We start from the raw sequence: 18,111 nt of genomic DNA, 5'->3' as shown, positions 1-18,111 counted from the left end.
TCTTAAAATAGGCACAAACCAGCCACATGTCTAAACAGGCCTTTGCAAGGGGTTGTTTTTATCTTCTGCAGAACTGTAAGCACAGTATTACGTTGTGAGGTGATGTACTGTACTGATGTACAGTGGATGACAGGTAGGGGAATGGTTATTTGTCTCTGCTTTGCTGTCAAAGCAATGGAGCACTCCCACCTTCTGATGTCTACTTTATTCACTGGTGCTCATTCCGTGACAGGGATTAAATCTTAGCCAGCACTTTGTAAAGCACTTTGAAAAGTCTTCTGTGATCTTTGACTGTAAAAGAGCAGGATAAGTTGCACAATGCAATTTCAAATCAAAAAGCTTGATTATTAAGAACAATTTCAGTTCAACTTAAAAAAGAACAGTCATTTGTTTTTAAATGCTGCTGACCAAATACTTTTTATAAAAATCTTTCACATTAGGAATATGGTTCAGGTTATCAATGATTCAGGTTCTTCACATATTATATCATATATACGATATACAGTAGACAAGACTGCACGTGTGCCTTTCAAGTAAAATGACATTTCCTTGGGCCCTGTCTTGGCTTGATGCTGTCCCTAACCTTGTCTTGCCTTGAAGCTCTTTCTTTCACGTTGAGTGATGTCTTTGTTTTATGCTGAGTGACAATAACTTCAAATGTCAGCACGGTACAGTCCCTCTCATCTTAGAATCCATGAGGTCTTTCATCTCTAGCAAGGAGAGCTACAGTCTCCGTTATATAGCCTTACATCCACATTATGTATGTGTCACTGTAACGATTTTCCTCCTCCTCTTCATCTGAAGAGGAGGAGCAGGGATTTGACCAAAACGCAGCGTTGTGAAATGACATGATATTTATTCAAACGAGACGAAAAACAAACTATACTTGATAATAAACAAAATAACAAAACGATGTAGACAGACCTGGACGTAAGAACTTACAATACAACGAAGAACGCACGAACAGGAAAAAATGACTACACAAACGAACGAACAAACAAACAAACAAACAAACAAACAAACAAACAAACAAACAAACAAACAAACAAACAAACAAACAAACAAACAAACAAACAAACCGAAACAGTCCCGTGTGGCGCAACATACACAGACACAGGAGACAACCACCCACAACAAACAATGTGAAACCACCTACCTTAATATGGCTCTCAATCAGAGGAAACGTAAACCACCTGCCTCTAATTGAGAACCATATCAGGTCACCCATTAACCAACATAGTAACACATAACATAGACTGCCCACCCAAACTCACGCCCTGACCGACTAACACATACAAAAATAACAGAAAACAGGTCAGGAACGTGACAGTCACATGCTACAGATTTGATCAATTATGTACTAAATATATTCATTAATGCGCTGTTGGGGCCAATTTCTCAGCAGTGGCTGGGATCAAATATTTCAAAAGAACCGTGAAAACAAATCTTACGCCCTTAGGAAGGTAAATATTAATCTTTGACTTGTTTATTTCTGGTCCTGAAATATTCATTGTTGTTTTTGTCACTTCAGAAAAGTGGAACAAACTTCCCAGCAAACCAACATTGTTTCTGTGAAAGTTCCCAGAACATTCGTTAGGTTGCGGCAATGTTTTCATAACACAAAAACTGTCCAGTTGCGATGATGATTATACAATGTTTGTATAAAACATTTGCCTGATGTTGCAATAACGTTCCCAGAACGTTGCCCTTATATTTTGTTGCAGCAGTTTGTTATAAAAACTTTACTGGTACATTGTGTTATTACATTACCTGGAAACCTAATGAGAACGTTTGGGGGAATGTTCTGTGATGGTTGTTACAGATGTTGTGCACAACATTTTCGTGAATGTTAAGAGAACATTCCAAGGATATTTCCTTTAAAACATTTTTTGAATAAAGTAAAAACGTTGTTATCAAAAACATTCTTTGGGTGTTTTTGGGATGTTATCATCCTAAAGTTAGATAAAACCCTAACTAGAACTTAATGAGAATCTTAGCTAATGTTCTGGGAATGTTCCCGGTTTGCTGGGTTCTCTCTGAAGCGATACTCAGTGAATCTAGGCAGTCGTCCTCCGAACATCTTGGTGACTTCATTTCCCATTTTGTTTGATGTACATCTGTCATCGTTGGGCCACAGCTTTCTCTTGACTCATTAGACTTTGTTTTAGCCTGGTTGTAGAATAGTGGCTGGCTTTACATGTAATCATATGAAAACAGCATGCATGTGTAGGCTATTTACTGTAGGTTCCAGCTTACACGTTGGCCTCTGAAGTTTCCATTTACCACCAGAAGCACTTCTAGAAAGTATCACTTTACATCTTTAAGTTCATATTTGAGTCTCCCATATTTGAGTCTCCCATATTTGAGTCTCTCATATTTGAGTCTTCCATATTTGAGTCTCCCATATTTGAGTCTCTCAAATACTACCATGCTTTTGTTTCTCTTCACTGGCCTCCATTCCACTCTGTTTTCTAAACTGTTTTCATCAAGGCACTAAAAAAGATGGTTAAAAGTTTTCTCCCAGGTTTTCACATTCCCTGACCCACATAGTACAGCTGGTTTTGTAGGCTTCAATTGTACATGTTTCTTAGCCTTGTGTAATGAGCACGTTTGGGTTCAATGTGGATATTCTTCAGAAACCAAACTCTGCTTTGTGGAATTTCATGGCATTTCTTGTTGTTTGTCGTATAACATTTATTGGTTTTAAAACGAGAGTTTGAGTGTTTTTGAAATATTATTACTCTCTTATTTCAAGTGAAATTGTTTGTCTGTCCCTGTTCTGTCTGACTGACGGAGATTTTTTTAAAGTATGACTACTTTTAAGACTTCAAAACCCCTACAACAACGCAGAATATAATAAAAAGTTGACACAACAAAAACATCAAATACTGAAAGAGATTGAGATGCCGTGAAAAGGGTCAATGGACGCTTTAAAGCTGTGTGAAGTTGTGTGAAGTTTCATCTGAGTCAGGAAGCAAGCCATTATCCTCACTGTGTCACAAAACCTTTGTTTTAATTCCTGAATGTTGTTCACTGAGAAAGAAACTCTACCAGCGTGCCTTGCTGGCAGCACAGCGGATCTTCGTCTGACGTCACACCTGCAGGCCCACCACATCAAAGAATTCAAAGGTATCTTAATCTGTGGAGACAGAGTGGTTAAACACACAACTCAGGCTCTTTTTCAAGCGTTTTTCAAACCAGTTTCACTCGTTTCTAGCAGAAATGTGAGAAGCTAGAGGTGAGGTGTGGCATCGGCGTCGTCTAAATGAGAGGTTTCTAAATGAAGCAGAGCTGTAATTAGCAGTAAAAGCTCGTCAGCCGCAGCGCCTCAGGGAAAGGCAATGCACGCAACAGAGCAAGGAACAAAATGGTCGGCATTCATTCCTTATCATTTAAAGGAGCTTAAAGAGGCAGCGTTTATTCATTAGCTCTAATTGCAAGTTGAATGATTAACAGAGTGATTGCTTTTGGTGATTGATCAGTTGTGGTTACTACTCTGATGCTTTTGAGGCACTACCCTTCAGAATTGATGTAGATATGAACCTAGTATAAGTAACTTTATGTATTGTATTGTATTACATGTACAAAACCCCTCTTCTCATGGTCCTTTGAGCCGGATTTGAACCAGCAACCATTTCACATCCTAAATGTGCGGGCTGTTGTACAAACCCTTTCCATCTCTTTTTTCTGCATTGTTTATTAAGTTGTGATGATTCTGAGTGAAGGGTTGAGTACTAGGGTTCAATGCCAGTCAGTTCCTTAAGGACTCTTAAATACAGCTTATTACAACATGTTTAGTATAATGTACATTCTACTATAGTACAAGTATTAGTACATTATAGTATATGATAGTATTAGTATCATGTACTTACATCCAGCTCATTGATGAATGACCCCTGGCTTCCCATTGTCTTTCGACAGGTGGTGGCGTCACCCAACACAACAGTCTATCTGACGTAAAACAATGCTTCCTTGATGAATGACACACTGCAATAGACAGGACGAAAACTAACATTCCACTATTCAACCAACATACGCCAAATTCTACCTCAAAATGTCCCTCAACTGTCTTTGAAACCCACTGACCACTTGTTCTAGGACCACCAATACACACAGGGCTCCCTCAGGACCAGCTTTCACATCCACTGTCGCAAACTGCAGGCAGCTCCCAGACTGATCTCAGATCACTGACGTTGCCACTCCTCTGCTCTCGCCTCACCTCTGTGTTCCAGTCGGTGTCTGCCCAGGGACCTCCCTCTGACGGTCCAGTCCTGCATCCTCGCTAAGGACTGTAAGCTGAGCGAGTGGGCAGACTGGGGCCCCTGCTCCAAGGCCTGTCTAGACCCAGACCCTGAGTCCCCCCGGGGCCAACGCTCCAGGACCAGACGCGTGCACCAGTTCTCCGTGGGGGAGGGGGAGGACTGCCCGCCGCTGGAGGAGACGGAGCCATGTGACCCCCAGGGGGATGGAGTACTGCCCTGCGCCACGTGAGTGTCACGTAGTGTCATGAGGATGTGTGGCTGTATGTGTGGAAGTTATAGTTTTACACTAAATATATGGTAAGAAAGATACGGAACATTTATGGTAGGCCTAGAGCTTGAACGTGGGTTAAGTCAATGTTGTATTAGTGGAATTTAAAATTATGAAATGTCGTGTCCAAATGTAATGTATTACACAGTAGTACCAGTGTGTCGAAAGATACTACCGTACATAGTTCAGGAACCTGATAGGCCTCCAGGAAGTTTTCAACAAATTGGAACCACTTAGTGCACTAACATCCCAAAGTCTACTGGATTCTCACTGACAGAGGTGATACATTCATCCTGTTGATTTCCCATTAGCTACTTCACCTAGCTAATTCGCTCTCCTGGGTGGCCCTTATGAGTTTGTTTGTGTGGGCCTGTGTCTGTGGTGGAGGAGAGAGCATATGGAGAAAGATTGGTGCAAGTGTTTGAGCTTTTGCCAGACACAGACTCCAGTCAAGTGGAGTCTATGACAATATTGTCTATCCTGTAACCTGCCACGCAAACACACACACACACACACAGATCATATCCCGTCTTTACACAACCATTCACACAACACTTGAGCTTTCCTGTTCCGATTCTGCGAAATACTTCAAAACCACACCATCTATAAAACTATCAGTCGTGACATAGCCTTTAAAATGTATTATTTTTATGACTAAAATGTATCTTTTCATATTACTCATGTGTTACATGGATTGGAAGCAATTAGCCAAACATGGAGCTGATAGCTATTGAAGTTGTAGTGGAACGATAAGGATTAGTGTAATTCAAGTTTGGCAGCTGCAGCCTCAGATGCAGGTAGAACAGATCAACACACAAGTTACAAATGTGTTTTTATAGCACAGACATGTCAGGGATTTGATTAGCTAAAGAAACATCAGTCAGATTTTAAATGTGTTTTGACAGCAAAACACCCACACACCCATCTCTGTCACCGTCACAGTTACACCTGGAGGACTACAGAGTGGAGCGACTGTAGGGTGGATTCATTGCTAAGCCAACAGGACCGTCGGCGTAGCAACCAGACTGGCCTGTGTGGGGGAGGGCTCCAGAATCGAGAGTTGTACTGTGTCCAGGCCAACGCCGAACTACTGACCTACCTCAACAACCTCAAAGACAAAGATGGTAATGAGGCTTTTCTACATATAACACTTTTCCATAACAAAGTCTTTCCTATATATAAGGGACTGATCAAAATGTATTGGGGGGAGGGGCTGGTCCAAATCAAGGTGTCATAAAAAAATATGCACCCCCCCTCCCCAACGTAAAAATATTTTCACATGACCCTCCCCTTGTACATTAAAATAAATGGAACACCCTTTCCCCTCATAGAATTAACTCTAAATCACGTTGACGACCCTGTGTTTATAAACGTGGATATCAACTTCAGCATACTTTTGTTTCACAGTCGAGGGGCCAAAAAGTCAGGGGTTCGCCGACTACCCCAGACGAGCCATATTTATAATTATATAAAATATATGCAAAGAGTTTACCACCAACAGGTTTCTGTGCCAATGCACCACACAATCAATAGACAAAGCATATCGACTTCTGGCACTTCCATATCATGGTTTGTGTTTTCAACATCACAATAAATAGACTATGTCAATCTTGACAAACAGAAAATACTTCCCTCCCTACCTTGTAGGCCTACCCAGTATAGAAGGCTTGACAATCTCTGAATGACATTCAACTTTTTAGTGTTTTGTAACAGATGACTCTTTCAGTTTGGATTGATTGGTTGATTTTATTTGTCAGTAAAAAATATATACATATATACACAAAGATTTTGTAAATAAGTCTGGGACTTATGTCCATTGTGGTCCCTATTTTCTACATGAATACATATACTTACATTACAGAGATAGAGACAAATTACAGAGATACAGACACATTACAGAGATAGAGACAAAAAAATGCTCAACCTCCAGATGAGTATGAGGGAGGAGTTTAAGTACAACTCGTACCAGCTTGTTTGGCTGGTAGAGTATTCTTAAGATGTTTAGGGCTGCTGGTGAACCGTGAGGTGCAGGCATAATCAAAGCCACACGGGACTAGCGCACTAGCTAGGTTTCCATCCAATTGGCGACAGATCTTCTAAAATCTTCATAAAAACAATATGCCATTTGAGAGTTTTCTTTAGGAAACAACATGACAGGGAAGATGTTAATTTACCGGACATCCATATGCATTCAGATCCGACCTGGCGCGTCCAGCTCATCAATAAACGAGGGATATTGGCCAAATGAGCCACATTTACGTGTCCTTAAACAACCTATAGCAAATTACAAAAACACTATTCCTTGTGTTTCGATGTGTAGCATATGCAAAACTTTATAGCCTATTTTTGATTGGTTTTTAGGCTACTTTCCTAAAACAATAATTGTCCACCTTACAGTTCAGCTATCAGAAATTTGAGCACTTCATGTATCAGGGCTTAGATGTCCACTGTATGATATTAACATTTTAATAAATATATATAGCCTATATAAAGGAAGAGAAGCTTAGACCTAACCCTAGAGCAATAGAGAGAGATATGCCGGTGACATGCTACGACACCGACATGCATTTCTTTATGTCAGATGGCTACTGCGTCTGCTATACAGATATAGAATGTAGAAGTAGAATTAGTTCATTTTCAATCAGAATATTTTGTATAAAGATAAGCATTATATTGTAAGATTATAGAAGTAACTCTGGTAGGCCTGAAACAAGTCTTCCTCACCTCAAGTTCAACTGTCAGAGTCCAATTGGAGCGCCGGGGCACGCTGCCTTCATATCATAGGCCTGCAGTAGCTAAAGCTTAATAATAGCCACGCCATAACAAATGTTTCTAAATTGTATTAGGGTAATATCAAAAGTAAGTCAAGTCATTGTTTATAGGGAAAATACAAGCAGAAGAGAAAATGTAAATCATGGGAAAAACGCAGTGCCCTTCCCTGTGTCCAATAAAAACACACACAACCCTCCCCTATTTCAGACCACAACTTCCCCAAGTAAATTTCGATCTTTCCCTACCACTTTCCTATAACAAAGTCTTTCCTATGTAAAACTGTCTCAACACCAAAATACGGATGCATATCTGATGGCGTTATGTTCATTAACCATCCAACCATTTCATGTGTAATAATCAACATCAAAGAAGACTATGCTATAACGTGACAAATTTTGCCCCACCTCTGATAATGTTGCATGTCTCAAGTCTGTAAAGGTTGTACGAAAGTCCCAAACATTTCACAACAAAGAAAAAAATTGTTACATGTTGGCACACCAAACTATTTCAGCATCATTGTCTCGTGTCTAACAAATTCAGTAACACATATTGTCATGTACAGTATTCACAGTTCCATACCTTGTGTCCATTCTGACATTTCCTAACACCAGCAGCATCTGAAAAACACCATTAAAATCCCGCTTTGTGCTCTACAATTAGCGTAGCCATTACAGAATTACCATAGCAACTCTTGAACACTGCATACTACAGCGAGAGGCAACAACGGAAGTGGAGCTCCTTTCATAACATAACCTGATTTGTGCATCGTCAACTGTCCTGGTGTGACTCTTAAGCCTTAGAAAAGTGAGAACACTTCGGCTTTGACACTCAGACCTGTCAAGCCCAGTTTAAGTCAATGCTGCACTGGTAATTATATTACCAAGGATTCTAAGCCTAAGCACCACCAGTGGAGATGGTGAGGAAAACACAAAGCATTTCCATTACGCAAGAAGCACAATTAGCTAGTATATCAAATAAAATAACATTTTATTGGTCACATACACATGGTTAGCAGATGTTAATGTGAGTGTAGCGAAAGGCTTGTGCTTCTAGTTCCGACCATGCAGTAATATCTAACAAGTAATCTAACAATTTCACAACAACTACCTTGTACACACAAGTTTAAAGGAATGAATAAGAATATGTACATATAAATATATGGATGAGCGATGGCCGAACGGCATAGGCAAGATGCAGTAGATGGTATAGAGAACAGTATATACATATGAGATGAGTAATGTAGGGTATGTAAACATTATATAAAGTGGCATTGTTTAAAGTGACTAGTGATACATTTATTACATCCCATTTTTAATTATTAAGTGGCTAGAGATTTGAGTCAGTATATTGGCAGCAGCCACTCAATATATATCAGGAGATGTTCCTGTCGTTGGAACGGTAATTGTTGGTGAAGTGATAATTATATTCTGACAATATTCTTTGTGCACAGGAGAAAGTGCTAATTTGAGCTTGAAGGGGGCAATCTGCAGTTCAAACAACAACAAAGTGTTAACCCCGCCACTGATTTGGTAAACAACTGAGGGATGGAGCTGGAGAAATGTAATCATTTTCAAATTCGATGCAAGGACTACTATAGCTTTAGTTTCAACCATGTTTTGAGGTTATACAGTGTATTTTTACAATTACAGTGTTTACAAACATTGGAGTAAAACAAGTTTATATTTTCGGTTCGGATGGGGTAAACAGTTCGAGGCATTTTTAAGTTCTATTCTTCAAGGATCAATGTGTATATATCATTCATTTAAAAGTTTTTAAAAACTGTGTAGAAATCGCATATTGCCCCTTTAAGTATGATGAAGATAGACGTATCTCTCCTATTGTGACCGATACACCACAAGATACAAATACACACACAAACTCTGTGTGTCATGTCATACACAGTACACACAGCAGTGTTATCTACAGTGCCTTCAGAAGTATATTTACACCTCTTGGCTTTTTTTCACATTTTGTTGGGTTACAATGTGGAATTAAAATGTATTTAATTGTCATTTTTTGTCATCTATCTCCATGAAATACTCTAATGTCAAAGTGGAAGAAGAATTATATATATATTTTTTTAAATGTAATGGAAAATAAAGCACTAATATGTCTTAATTAGATAAGTATTCAACCCACTGAGTCAATACATGATAGAATCACCTTTGGCAGCAATTACAGCTGTGAGTCTTTCTGAGCAAGTAGCTAAGAGCTTTGCACACCTGGATTGTAAAATATTTGCCCATTAGTCTTTGAAAAATTATTCAAGCTCTGTCAAGTTGGTTGTTGATCATTGCTAAACAGCCATTGTTATGTGTTGCCATAGATTTTCAAGCCGATTTAAGTCAAAACTGTAACTGTAGGTCACTCAAGAACATTCAATGTTGTCTTGGTAAGCAACTCCAGTGTATATTTGGCCTTGTGTTTTAAGTAGTTGTCCAGCTGATAGATGACTTTGTTTCCCAGTGTCTGTTGGACAGCAGACTGAACTGAACTGAAAGTTTTCCTGTAGGATTTTTTGTTTATTTTTAGCCCCCAAAAAACTCCCTAGTCTTTGCCTATGCCAAGTATACCCATAACATGATGCACCCATCACCATACTTGAAAATATGAAGAGTGGTACTCAGTGATTTGTTGTGTTGGATTTGACCCAAACATAACGCTTTGTATTCAGGACAAAAAGTTATTACTTTAGTGCCTTATTGGAAACCGGATGCATGTTTATTGGAAAATGTTTATTCTGTACAGGCTTCCTTCTTTTCACTCTCATTTATCAAATCAAATTTATTAGTCACATACACATGGTTAGCAGATGTTAATGCGAGTGTAGCGAAATGCTTGTGCTTCTAGTTCCGACAATGCAGTAATAACAACAAGTAATCTAACCTAACAATTCCGCAACTACTACCTTATACACGCAAGTGTAAAGGGATAAAGAATATGTACATAAAGATATATGAATGAGTGATGGTACAGACGGCATAGGCAAGGTGCAGTAGATGGTATAGAGTACGGTATATACCTATGAGATGAGTACTGTAGGGTATGTAAACATAAAGTGGCATAGTTTAAAGTGGCTAGTGGTCCATGTATTACATAAGATGGCAAGATGCAGTAGATGATATAGAGTACAGTATATACATATACATAAGAGATGTGTAATGTAGGGTATGTAAACATTATATTAGGTGGCATTGTTTAAAGTGGCTGGTGGTGCATTTTTACATAATTTCCATCAATTCCCATTTTTAAGGTGGCTGGAGCTGAGTCAGTTTGTTGGCAGCGGCCGCTAAATGTTAGTGGTGGCTGTTTAACAGTCTGATGGCCTTGAGATAGAAGCTGTTTTTCAGTCTCTCGGTCCCTGCTTGGATGCACCTGTACTGACCTCGCCTTCTGGATGATAGCGGGGTGAACAGGTAGTGGCTTGGGTGGTTGTTGTCCTTGATGATCTTTATGGCCTTCCTGTGACATCGGGTGGTGTAGGTGTCCTGGAGGGCAGGTAGTTTGCCCCGGGTGATGCGTTCTGCCGACCTCACTACCCTCTGGAGAGCCTTACGGTTGTGTGCGGAGCAGTTGCCGTACCAGGCGGTGATACAGCCCGACAGGATGCTCTCGATTGTGCATCTGTAGAAGTTTGTGAGTGCTTTTGGTGACAAGCCGAATTTCTTCAGCCTCCTGAGGTTGAAGAGGCGCTGCTGCGCCTTCTTCACAACGCTGTCTGTGTGGGTGGACCAATTCAGTTTGTCCGTGATGTGTACACCGAGGAACTTAAAACTTTCCACCTTCTCCACTACTGACCCGTCGCCGCGGACAGGGGGGAGCTCCCTCTGCTGTTTCCTGAAGTCCACAATCATCTCCTTTGTTTTGTTGACGTTGAGTGTGAGGTTATTTTCCTGACACCACACTCCGAGGGCCCTCACCTCCTCCCTGTAGGCCGTCTCGTCGTTGTTGGTAATCAAGCCTACCACTGTAGTGTCGTCCGCAAACTTGATGATTGAGTTGGAGGCGTGCATGGCCACGCAGTCGTGGGTGAACAGGGAGTACAGGAGAGGGCTCAGAACGCACCCTTGTGGGGCCCCAGTGTTGAGGATCAGCGGGGTGGAGATGTTGTTACCTACCCTCACCACCTGGGGGCGGCCCGTCAGGAAGTCCAGGACCCAGTTGCACAGGGCGGGGTCGAGGCCCAGGGTCTCGAGCTTGATGACGAGTTTGGAGGGTACTATGGTGTTAAATGCTGAGCTGTAGTCGATGAACAGCATTCTCACATAGGTATTCCTCTTGTCCAGATGGGTTAGGGCAGTGTGCAGTGTGGTTGCGATTGCGTCGTCTGTGGACCTATTGGGTCGGTAAGCAAATTGGAGTGGGTCTAGGGTGTCCGGTAGGGTGGAGGTGATATGGTCCTTGACTAGTCTCTCAAAGCACTTCATGATGACGGAAGTGAGTGCTACGGGGCGGTAGTCGTTTAGCTCAGTTACCTTAGCTTTCTTGGGAACAGGAACAATGGTGGCCCTCTTGAAGCATGTGGGAACAGCAGACTGGGCTAAGGATTGATTGAATATGTCCGTAAACACACCAGCCAGCTGGTCTGCGCATGCTCTGAGGACGCGGCTGGGAATGCCGTCTGGGCCTGCAGCCTTGCGAGGGTTAACACGTTTAAATGTTTTACTCACCTCGGCTGCAGTGAAGGAGAGCCCGCAGGTTTTGGTAGTGGGCCGTGTCAGTGGCACTGTATTATCCTCAAAGCGGGCAAAAAAGGTATTTAGCCTGTCTGGGAGCAAGACATCCTGATCCGCGACGGGGCTGCTTTTCTTTTTGTAATCCGTGATAGACTGTAGACCCTGCTACATACCCCTTGTGTCTGAGCTGTTGAATTGCGATTCAATTTTGTCTCTGTACTGGGACTTAGCCTGTTTGATAGCCTTGCGGAGAGAATAGCTACACTGTGTGTATTCGGTCATGTTTCCGGTCACCTTGCCCTGGTTAAAAGCAGTGGTTCGCGCTTTCAGTTTCACGCGAATGCTGCCGTTAATCCACGGTTTCTGGTTTGGGAATGTTTTAATCGTTGCTCTGGGTACGACATCGTCAATGCACTTCCTAATGAACTCGCTCACCGAATCTGCATATTCATCATTGTTGTTGTTGGACGCCGTGCGGAACATATTCCAATCCGCGTGATCAAAGCAGTCTTGAAGCGTGGATTCAGATTGGTCGGACCAGCGTTGAACAGACCTGAGCGCGGGAGCTTGTAGTTTTAATTTCTGTTTGTAGGCTGGAATCAACAAAATGGAGTCGTGGTCAGCTTTTCCGAAAGGAGGGCGGGGGAGGGCCTTATATGCGTCGCGGAAGTTAGTATAACAATGGTCCAGAGTTCTGCCAGCCCTGGTCGGACAATCGATGTGCTGATAGAATTTAGGGAGTTTTGTTTTTAGATTAGCCTTGTTAAAATCCCCAGCTATGATGAATGCAGCCTCAGGGTGTGTGGTTTCCAGTTTACAGAGAGTCAGATAGAGTTCGTTCAGGGCCATCGATGTGTCTGCTTGGGGGGGAATATATACGGCTGTGATTATGACCGAAGTGAATTCCCTTGGTAGATAATGCGGTCTACATTTGATTGTGAGGAGTTCTAGATCAGGTGAACAGAATGACTTTAGTTCCTGAGTGTTGTTATGATGGTCACACCACGTCTCGTTAATCATGAGGCATACCCCCCCGCCCCTCTTCTTACCAGAAAGATGTATGTTTCTGTCTGCGCGATGCGTGAAGAAACCAGCTGGCTGCACCGACTCCGTTAGCGTCTTTTCAGTTAGCCATGTTTCCGTGAAGCAGAGCACGTTGCAATCCCTGATGTCTCTCTCGAATGTTACCCGTGCTCGGATTTCATCGACCTTATTCTCAAGAGACTGGACATTGGTGAGTAGTATGCTAGGGAGTGGAGCGCGATGTGCTCGTCTCCGAAGCCTGACCAGGAGACCGCTACGTTTGCCCCTTTTTCGGCGTCGTGTAGCTTCGCCGGCTGGGATCAGGTCCATTGTATTGGGTGGAAGGCAAGACACTGGATCCGTTTCGGGAAAGTCATATTCCTGGTAGGAAGGGTGGTTAGTTGACGTTAATCGTATATTCAGTAGTTCCTCCCGGCTGTATGTAATGAAACTTAAGATCACCCGGGGTACCAATGTAAGAAATAACACATAGAAAAACAAAATACTGCATATTTTCCAAGGAACGCGAAGCGAGGCAGCCATCCTGTTCGGCGCCGGAAGTTTATGTTAGTAGTTTGGCGTAACTACAATGTTGTTGATCCCTCCTCAGTTATTTCCTATCACAGCTATTAAACTCTTTAACTGTTTTAAAATCCCCATTGGCCTCATGGTGAAATCCCAACAGACTCCCTAAGAAATCTCTAAGCGGTTTCCTTCCTCGCGGGCAACCGAGTTTGGAAAGGTGCCTGTATCTTTGTAGAGACTGGGTGTATTGATTTATCATCCAAAGTGTAATTAACTGCACCATGCTCATACTCAATGTCTACTTTCGTTTACCCATCTACCAATAGGTGCCCTTCTTTGTGAAATATTGGAAAACCTCCCTTATCTCTGTGGTTGAAATTCACTGCTCAACTGAGGGACCTTACAGATAATTGTATGTATGGAGAACAGAAATGAGACAGTCATTCAAAAATCATGTTAAGCACTATTATTGCAGTCCATGCATTTTATTATGTGACTTGTTAAGCAAACTTTTACTCCTGAACTTATTTAGGCTTTCCGTAACAAAAGGGTTGGAGACTTATTGCCTCAAGACATTTCAGCTTTTTTTTATGAATATATTAACATTTCTAATAAACATAATTCCACTTTGACATTATGGGGTATTGTGTGTGGATCAGTGACACAAAATCTCAAATTAATCAATATGAAATTCAGGCTGTCACACAGGGTGTGAATAGTTTCTGAGTAAATGCTTGCCTCTACTACTGTCGTATGTCTTTACGTCACTACCGCAGTTTGGGCTTCTTTGCATTGACAACAGTCTCTCTCTCTCTTTCTATCTCTCTTCTAACCATAGATACTGAAACCACATCTTTTCCTCCTGCATGTTGAAACACACGTTGCTTTGGTATGCAGTTAAAGACTGACTGACATTAAAGGAGAATGTACTAATGATTTTGATTAAATGTATGTGTATGTTTGTGTTCCCACATGTGTGTGTGCGTGTGCGTGTGTGTGGGAGTTAGAAGGGAGAGTGTTCTTATCTTCCTGGCGCAGGATTCCTCTTCCTCCCCATCAGGGGGGTAATCTCCCCAGCTGGCACATAGATAGAGGCAGACACAGGCAGACAGTGCCCCAGTGAAGTCTGCAGCAACCACCACTGCATGCATAAACTAAATCACCACGCTCCTAGAAGAACACATCCTTAAACACAGGTCCAGGATCACCTTACCCTCCCTAAATCCAAACCTTAACCATTCTAGAGGGGAAAATCCAAAACTGACTGTTGATCAGTTTCTAGGGGTAACTAGACTGATCTTATTAGAGCACCTTCAATCTACATTTTTAAAGATCGACAAGTGTATCCCTGCAGCGCTTCCCATCCTTATTCTTTCTACAAGCCTCATTCTCATATTGGAAAACCGCTAGACTCCTGTAACAGCACTTAACGTATGCCTCAACTTCCAAAACCCTCTCCCATTCCAGTGACAGTGTTGCTAATAGTTGTATCTCCCTGTGCCTGCAGAGGGTCAGACCTCAAACCAGCAGAAGCCTAGTGTTCCCCCTCTTCTATCCATCAGCTTTGAAGTTACAGGTAGGTGCTTTAGACCAATCCGAACCTCCCCTCTCTGCCTTGTAGGTGCTTTAGACCAATCCGAACCTCCTCTCTCTGCCTTGTAGGTGCTTTAGACCAATCCGAACCTCCTCTCTCTGCCTTGTAGGTGCTTTAGACCAATCCGAACCTCTCCTCTGCCTTGTAGGTGCTTTAGACTAATCCGAACCTCCCCTCTCTGCCTTGTAGGTGCTTTAGACCAATCCGAACCTCCCCTCTCTGCCTTGTAGGTGCTTTAGACCAATCCGAACCTCCTCTCTCTGCCTTGTAGGTGCTTTAGACCAATCCGAACCTCCTCTCTCTGCCTTGTAGGTGCTTTAGACCAATCCGAACCTCCTCTCTCTGCCTTGTAGGTGCTTTAGACCAATCCGAACCTCCTCTCTCTGCATTCTTCTCCTCCTTGCTGTTTCTCTGTTCTACTTTTTTCCTTTCCATTCCTAATAATGTTTCTCAATTGAAGTATGTACTGTTAGCATGCATTTCTGTTTTGATGGATGATACTATGACAGTGTTTTGATAGGTTGGCCTCTCCGCAGATTTTGCGTCTCAAGTAGTGTCGTTTTCTGAAACACCAACATGCGTTTTCAACTAAGTTTGAGCATAAACGGTTTCAAGAAGTGGTACGGAAAAAGGACAACAAAGTATTTGCCTGGCACATCGGGACAAGTTTTTAAGCTTTTGTGGGAATGGTGAAATAACTCAGTGTTGTTTTTCCAAATGGAATATGCAAAGCATCTGTAAGATGTTTCCCCCCTGTTTTTCTGCTCTGGCACACAATAAGCAGCACTCACATTAGTTGCGGTAGGGACATTTGTTATTGTAGCTTCAATACAATGCAGGAAATACAAGCACATTGTATAAGTCGTGTAATGAAGATACTGGGTTTTTCTTTATCACAAACACCACTAATCTATTGGTCGACAATTTCTATTCAGAATGGATTGATGTACTTAGATTTAAGTCTGTTCTGCACACTAATAATACAAGGATTATCAGGCTTACCAAATGCAGTATTTGACCATTTGTAAGGGAATAATTCCTTTTGCATATCAATTTCAAAGCTGTGCTTTATACGCTCGGTATAATTATTTTTCAGCTCTCTTGACTTGATAAGACTCGAAGCACTGAATGTATTGTTGGAGCTGTCAGACTTAGGCAGAGAGACGTGTGAGGACATCTTGATCTTCACATCCGGCTTAGTGAGAAAGTGTGTTTGTGTACAAGTGTAATTGATTGAAAGTGTTGCAACCGTTGATGCAATGTTTGGATCATAGATCGAGTGTCTGTACGTGTGTTTGGATCATAGATTGAGTGTCTGTACGTGTGTTTGGATCATAGATTGAGTGTCTGTACGTGTGTTTGGATCATAGATTGAGTGTCTGTACGTGTGTTTGGATCATAGATTGAGTGTCTGTACGTGTGTTTGGATCATAGATTGAGTGTCTGTACGTGTGTGTGCACATATACAGGTGTGTGCAAGTGTGTGCGTACGTGCATTTGTGCATGTGTGTGTGTGTACGTCTGTTCGTGTTCACATGTGTGCCCACGTGCCTCTGAACATTGCATCTGTGCGTGTGTGTGTTCATATGCTGTGGCTGAGGGGTGTAAATTTGACAGTGTAGCCAATGGTAGTGGATTTTGCTTTGGACAATCTGTTAGGAGATCAAGAGCCTTTGTTGCATCAACCAGAACAACCAGCACTGTGCTTTTGTTCCAAAACAGCTTTGATGTGACAGACACACAAAACCACTCACCAACTTTCCACTCCAACTTTCAAACAAACCCATTTATTCAAGTGCATTTAAGAAACATCCAGAAAATGGCGTCTCACAGTCGGCTTCACTTATCCTCCTGCCGAGAAAAACAATCTCTCTTTTGTTGCTTTGCGTGAAGAGAAGTTCCTCTGCGGGAATATATGCATCGTGTACACAGCTTCTAAATCTGAAGCGCTACAACAGGGGAATCATAGCACCGGATTATTCTTCATAGAATATGTATGAGAGGAGACACTGCAGCTCTTTCACACCTTCGGTACAGCCTTCATGTGTCTTCAGTGAGAGCGGTGGGCCTGTTTCAAGTGTTAGATTGCGCTGATAGGTTCATCAGAGTTCATTTATCACCCTGAAATGCTAACAGTATGTTAACAGTGGGGCGAAAAACAAAGGGAAATGACAGCACTTCACAGACTGTAGACCTTTACTGTGGGTTTCATGTGCTCTCTTCTGGGACCTTGTTTTTTGTTTAACCTTTATTTAACTAGGCAAGTTAGTTAAGAATTTTATTTTATTTTCAATGACAGCCTAGGAACAGTGGGTTAACTGCTTTGTTCAGGGGCAGAACAACAGATTTTTACCTCGTCAACTCAGGGATTCGATCTTGCAACCTTTTGATTACTAGTCCAACGCTCTAACCACTAGGCTACAGGCGTGCATTGAAGTAAAAACCAACGTTTTTTTCCATTTTGCATTTTCCTCTGCATTATCATAACCAAGAACACTAGTAAACATTCTGCATAAAGACAAGTACGGGATAAGATCAAAGAGACAAATGGAAAATATACTCAGTCGATTCCAAGAAAATACTTAAATACCACTGCTGTATCTAATCTAACAGTTCATCTGTTTCTCAGTATATTTGTTCATCTATTTCTCTGTATTTGTCTGGGTATATCGTAATATTTCAGAATATATCAGTATATGTATGACTATGTTAGTATGACTATGTTAGTATGTACAATCCCCTAAGTATTTGTTTGGACAGTAAAGCTAAAACGTTTAGTTTGGCTCTATACTCCAGCATTTTGTATTTGAGATCAAATGTTTCATACAGAATGTCACTTTTTGTTTGAGGGTTTTTTCATACATATCTGTTTTACTGTTAAGAAATAAAAAATACTTTATGTATCTAGTCTCCCCATTTGAAGGTGTCAAGTAGTCGGACAAATTCACTTATACAGTATGTGTATTAAAGTTGATAAATGAAAACCATATT

General features: G+C 41.6%; 1 protein-coding gene across 1 annotated transcript in view; it reads left to right on the top strand.

Annotated features, from left to right (window-relative positions):
* LOC139564180 (thrombospondin type-1 domain-containing protein 7A-like) overlaps positions 1 to 18,111 on the top strand; it is a 110,577-nt gene that overhangs the window by 35,460 nt on the left and 57,006 nt on the right. The window contains exons 3-5 of the mRNA XM_071383440.1: positions 4,233 to 4,487; positions 5,473 to 5,654; positions 15,034 to 15,102. Coding sequence (XP_071239541.1) covers positions 4,233 to 4,487; positions 5,473 to 5,654; positions 15,034 to 15,102 — 506 coding nt within the window. The remainder of the gene's footprint in view (positions 1 to 4,232; positions 4,488 to 5,472; positions 5,655 to 15,033; positions 15,103 to 18,111) is intronic.

Source organism: Salvelinus alpinus, chromosome 35, assembly GCF_045679555.1.
Source record: "Salvelinus alpinus chromosome 35, SLU_Salpinus.1, whole genome shotgun sequence".
NCBI lineage: Eukaryota > Metazoa > Chordata > Actinopteri > Salmoniformes > Salmonidae > Salvelinus > Salvelinus alpinus.
This window is presented reverse-complemented; position numbering and strand designations above follow the sequence as displayed.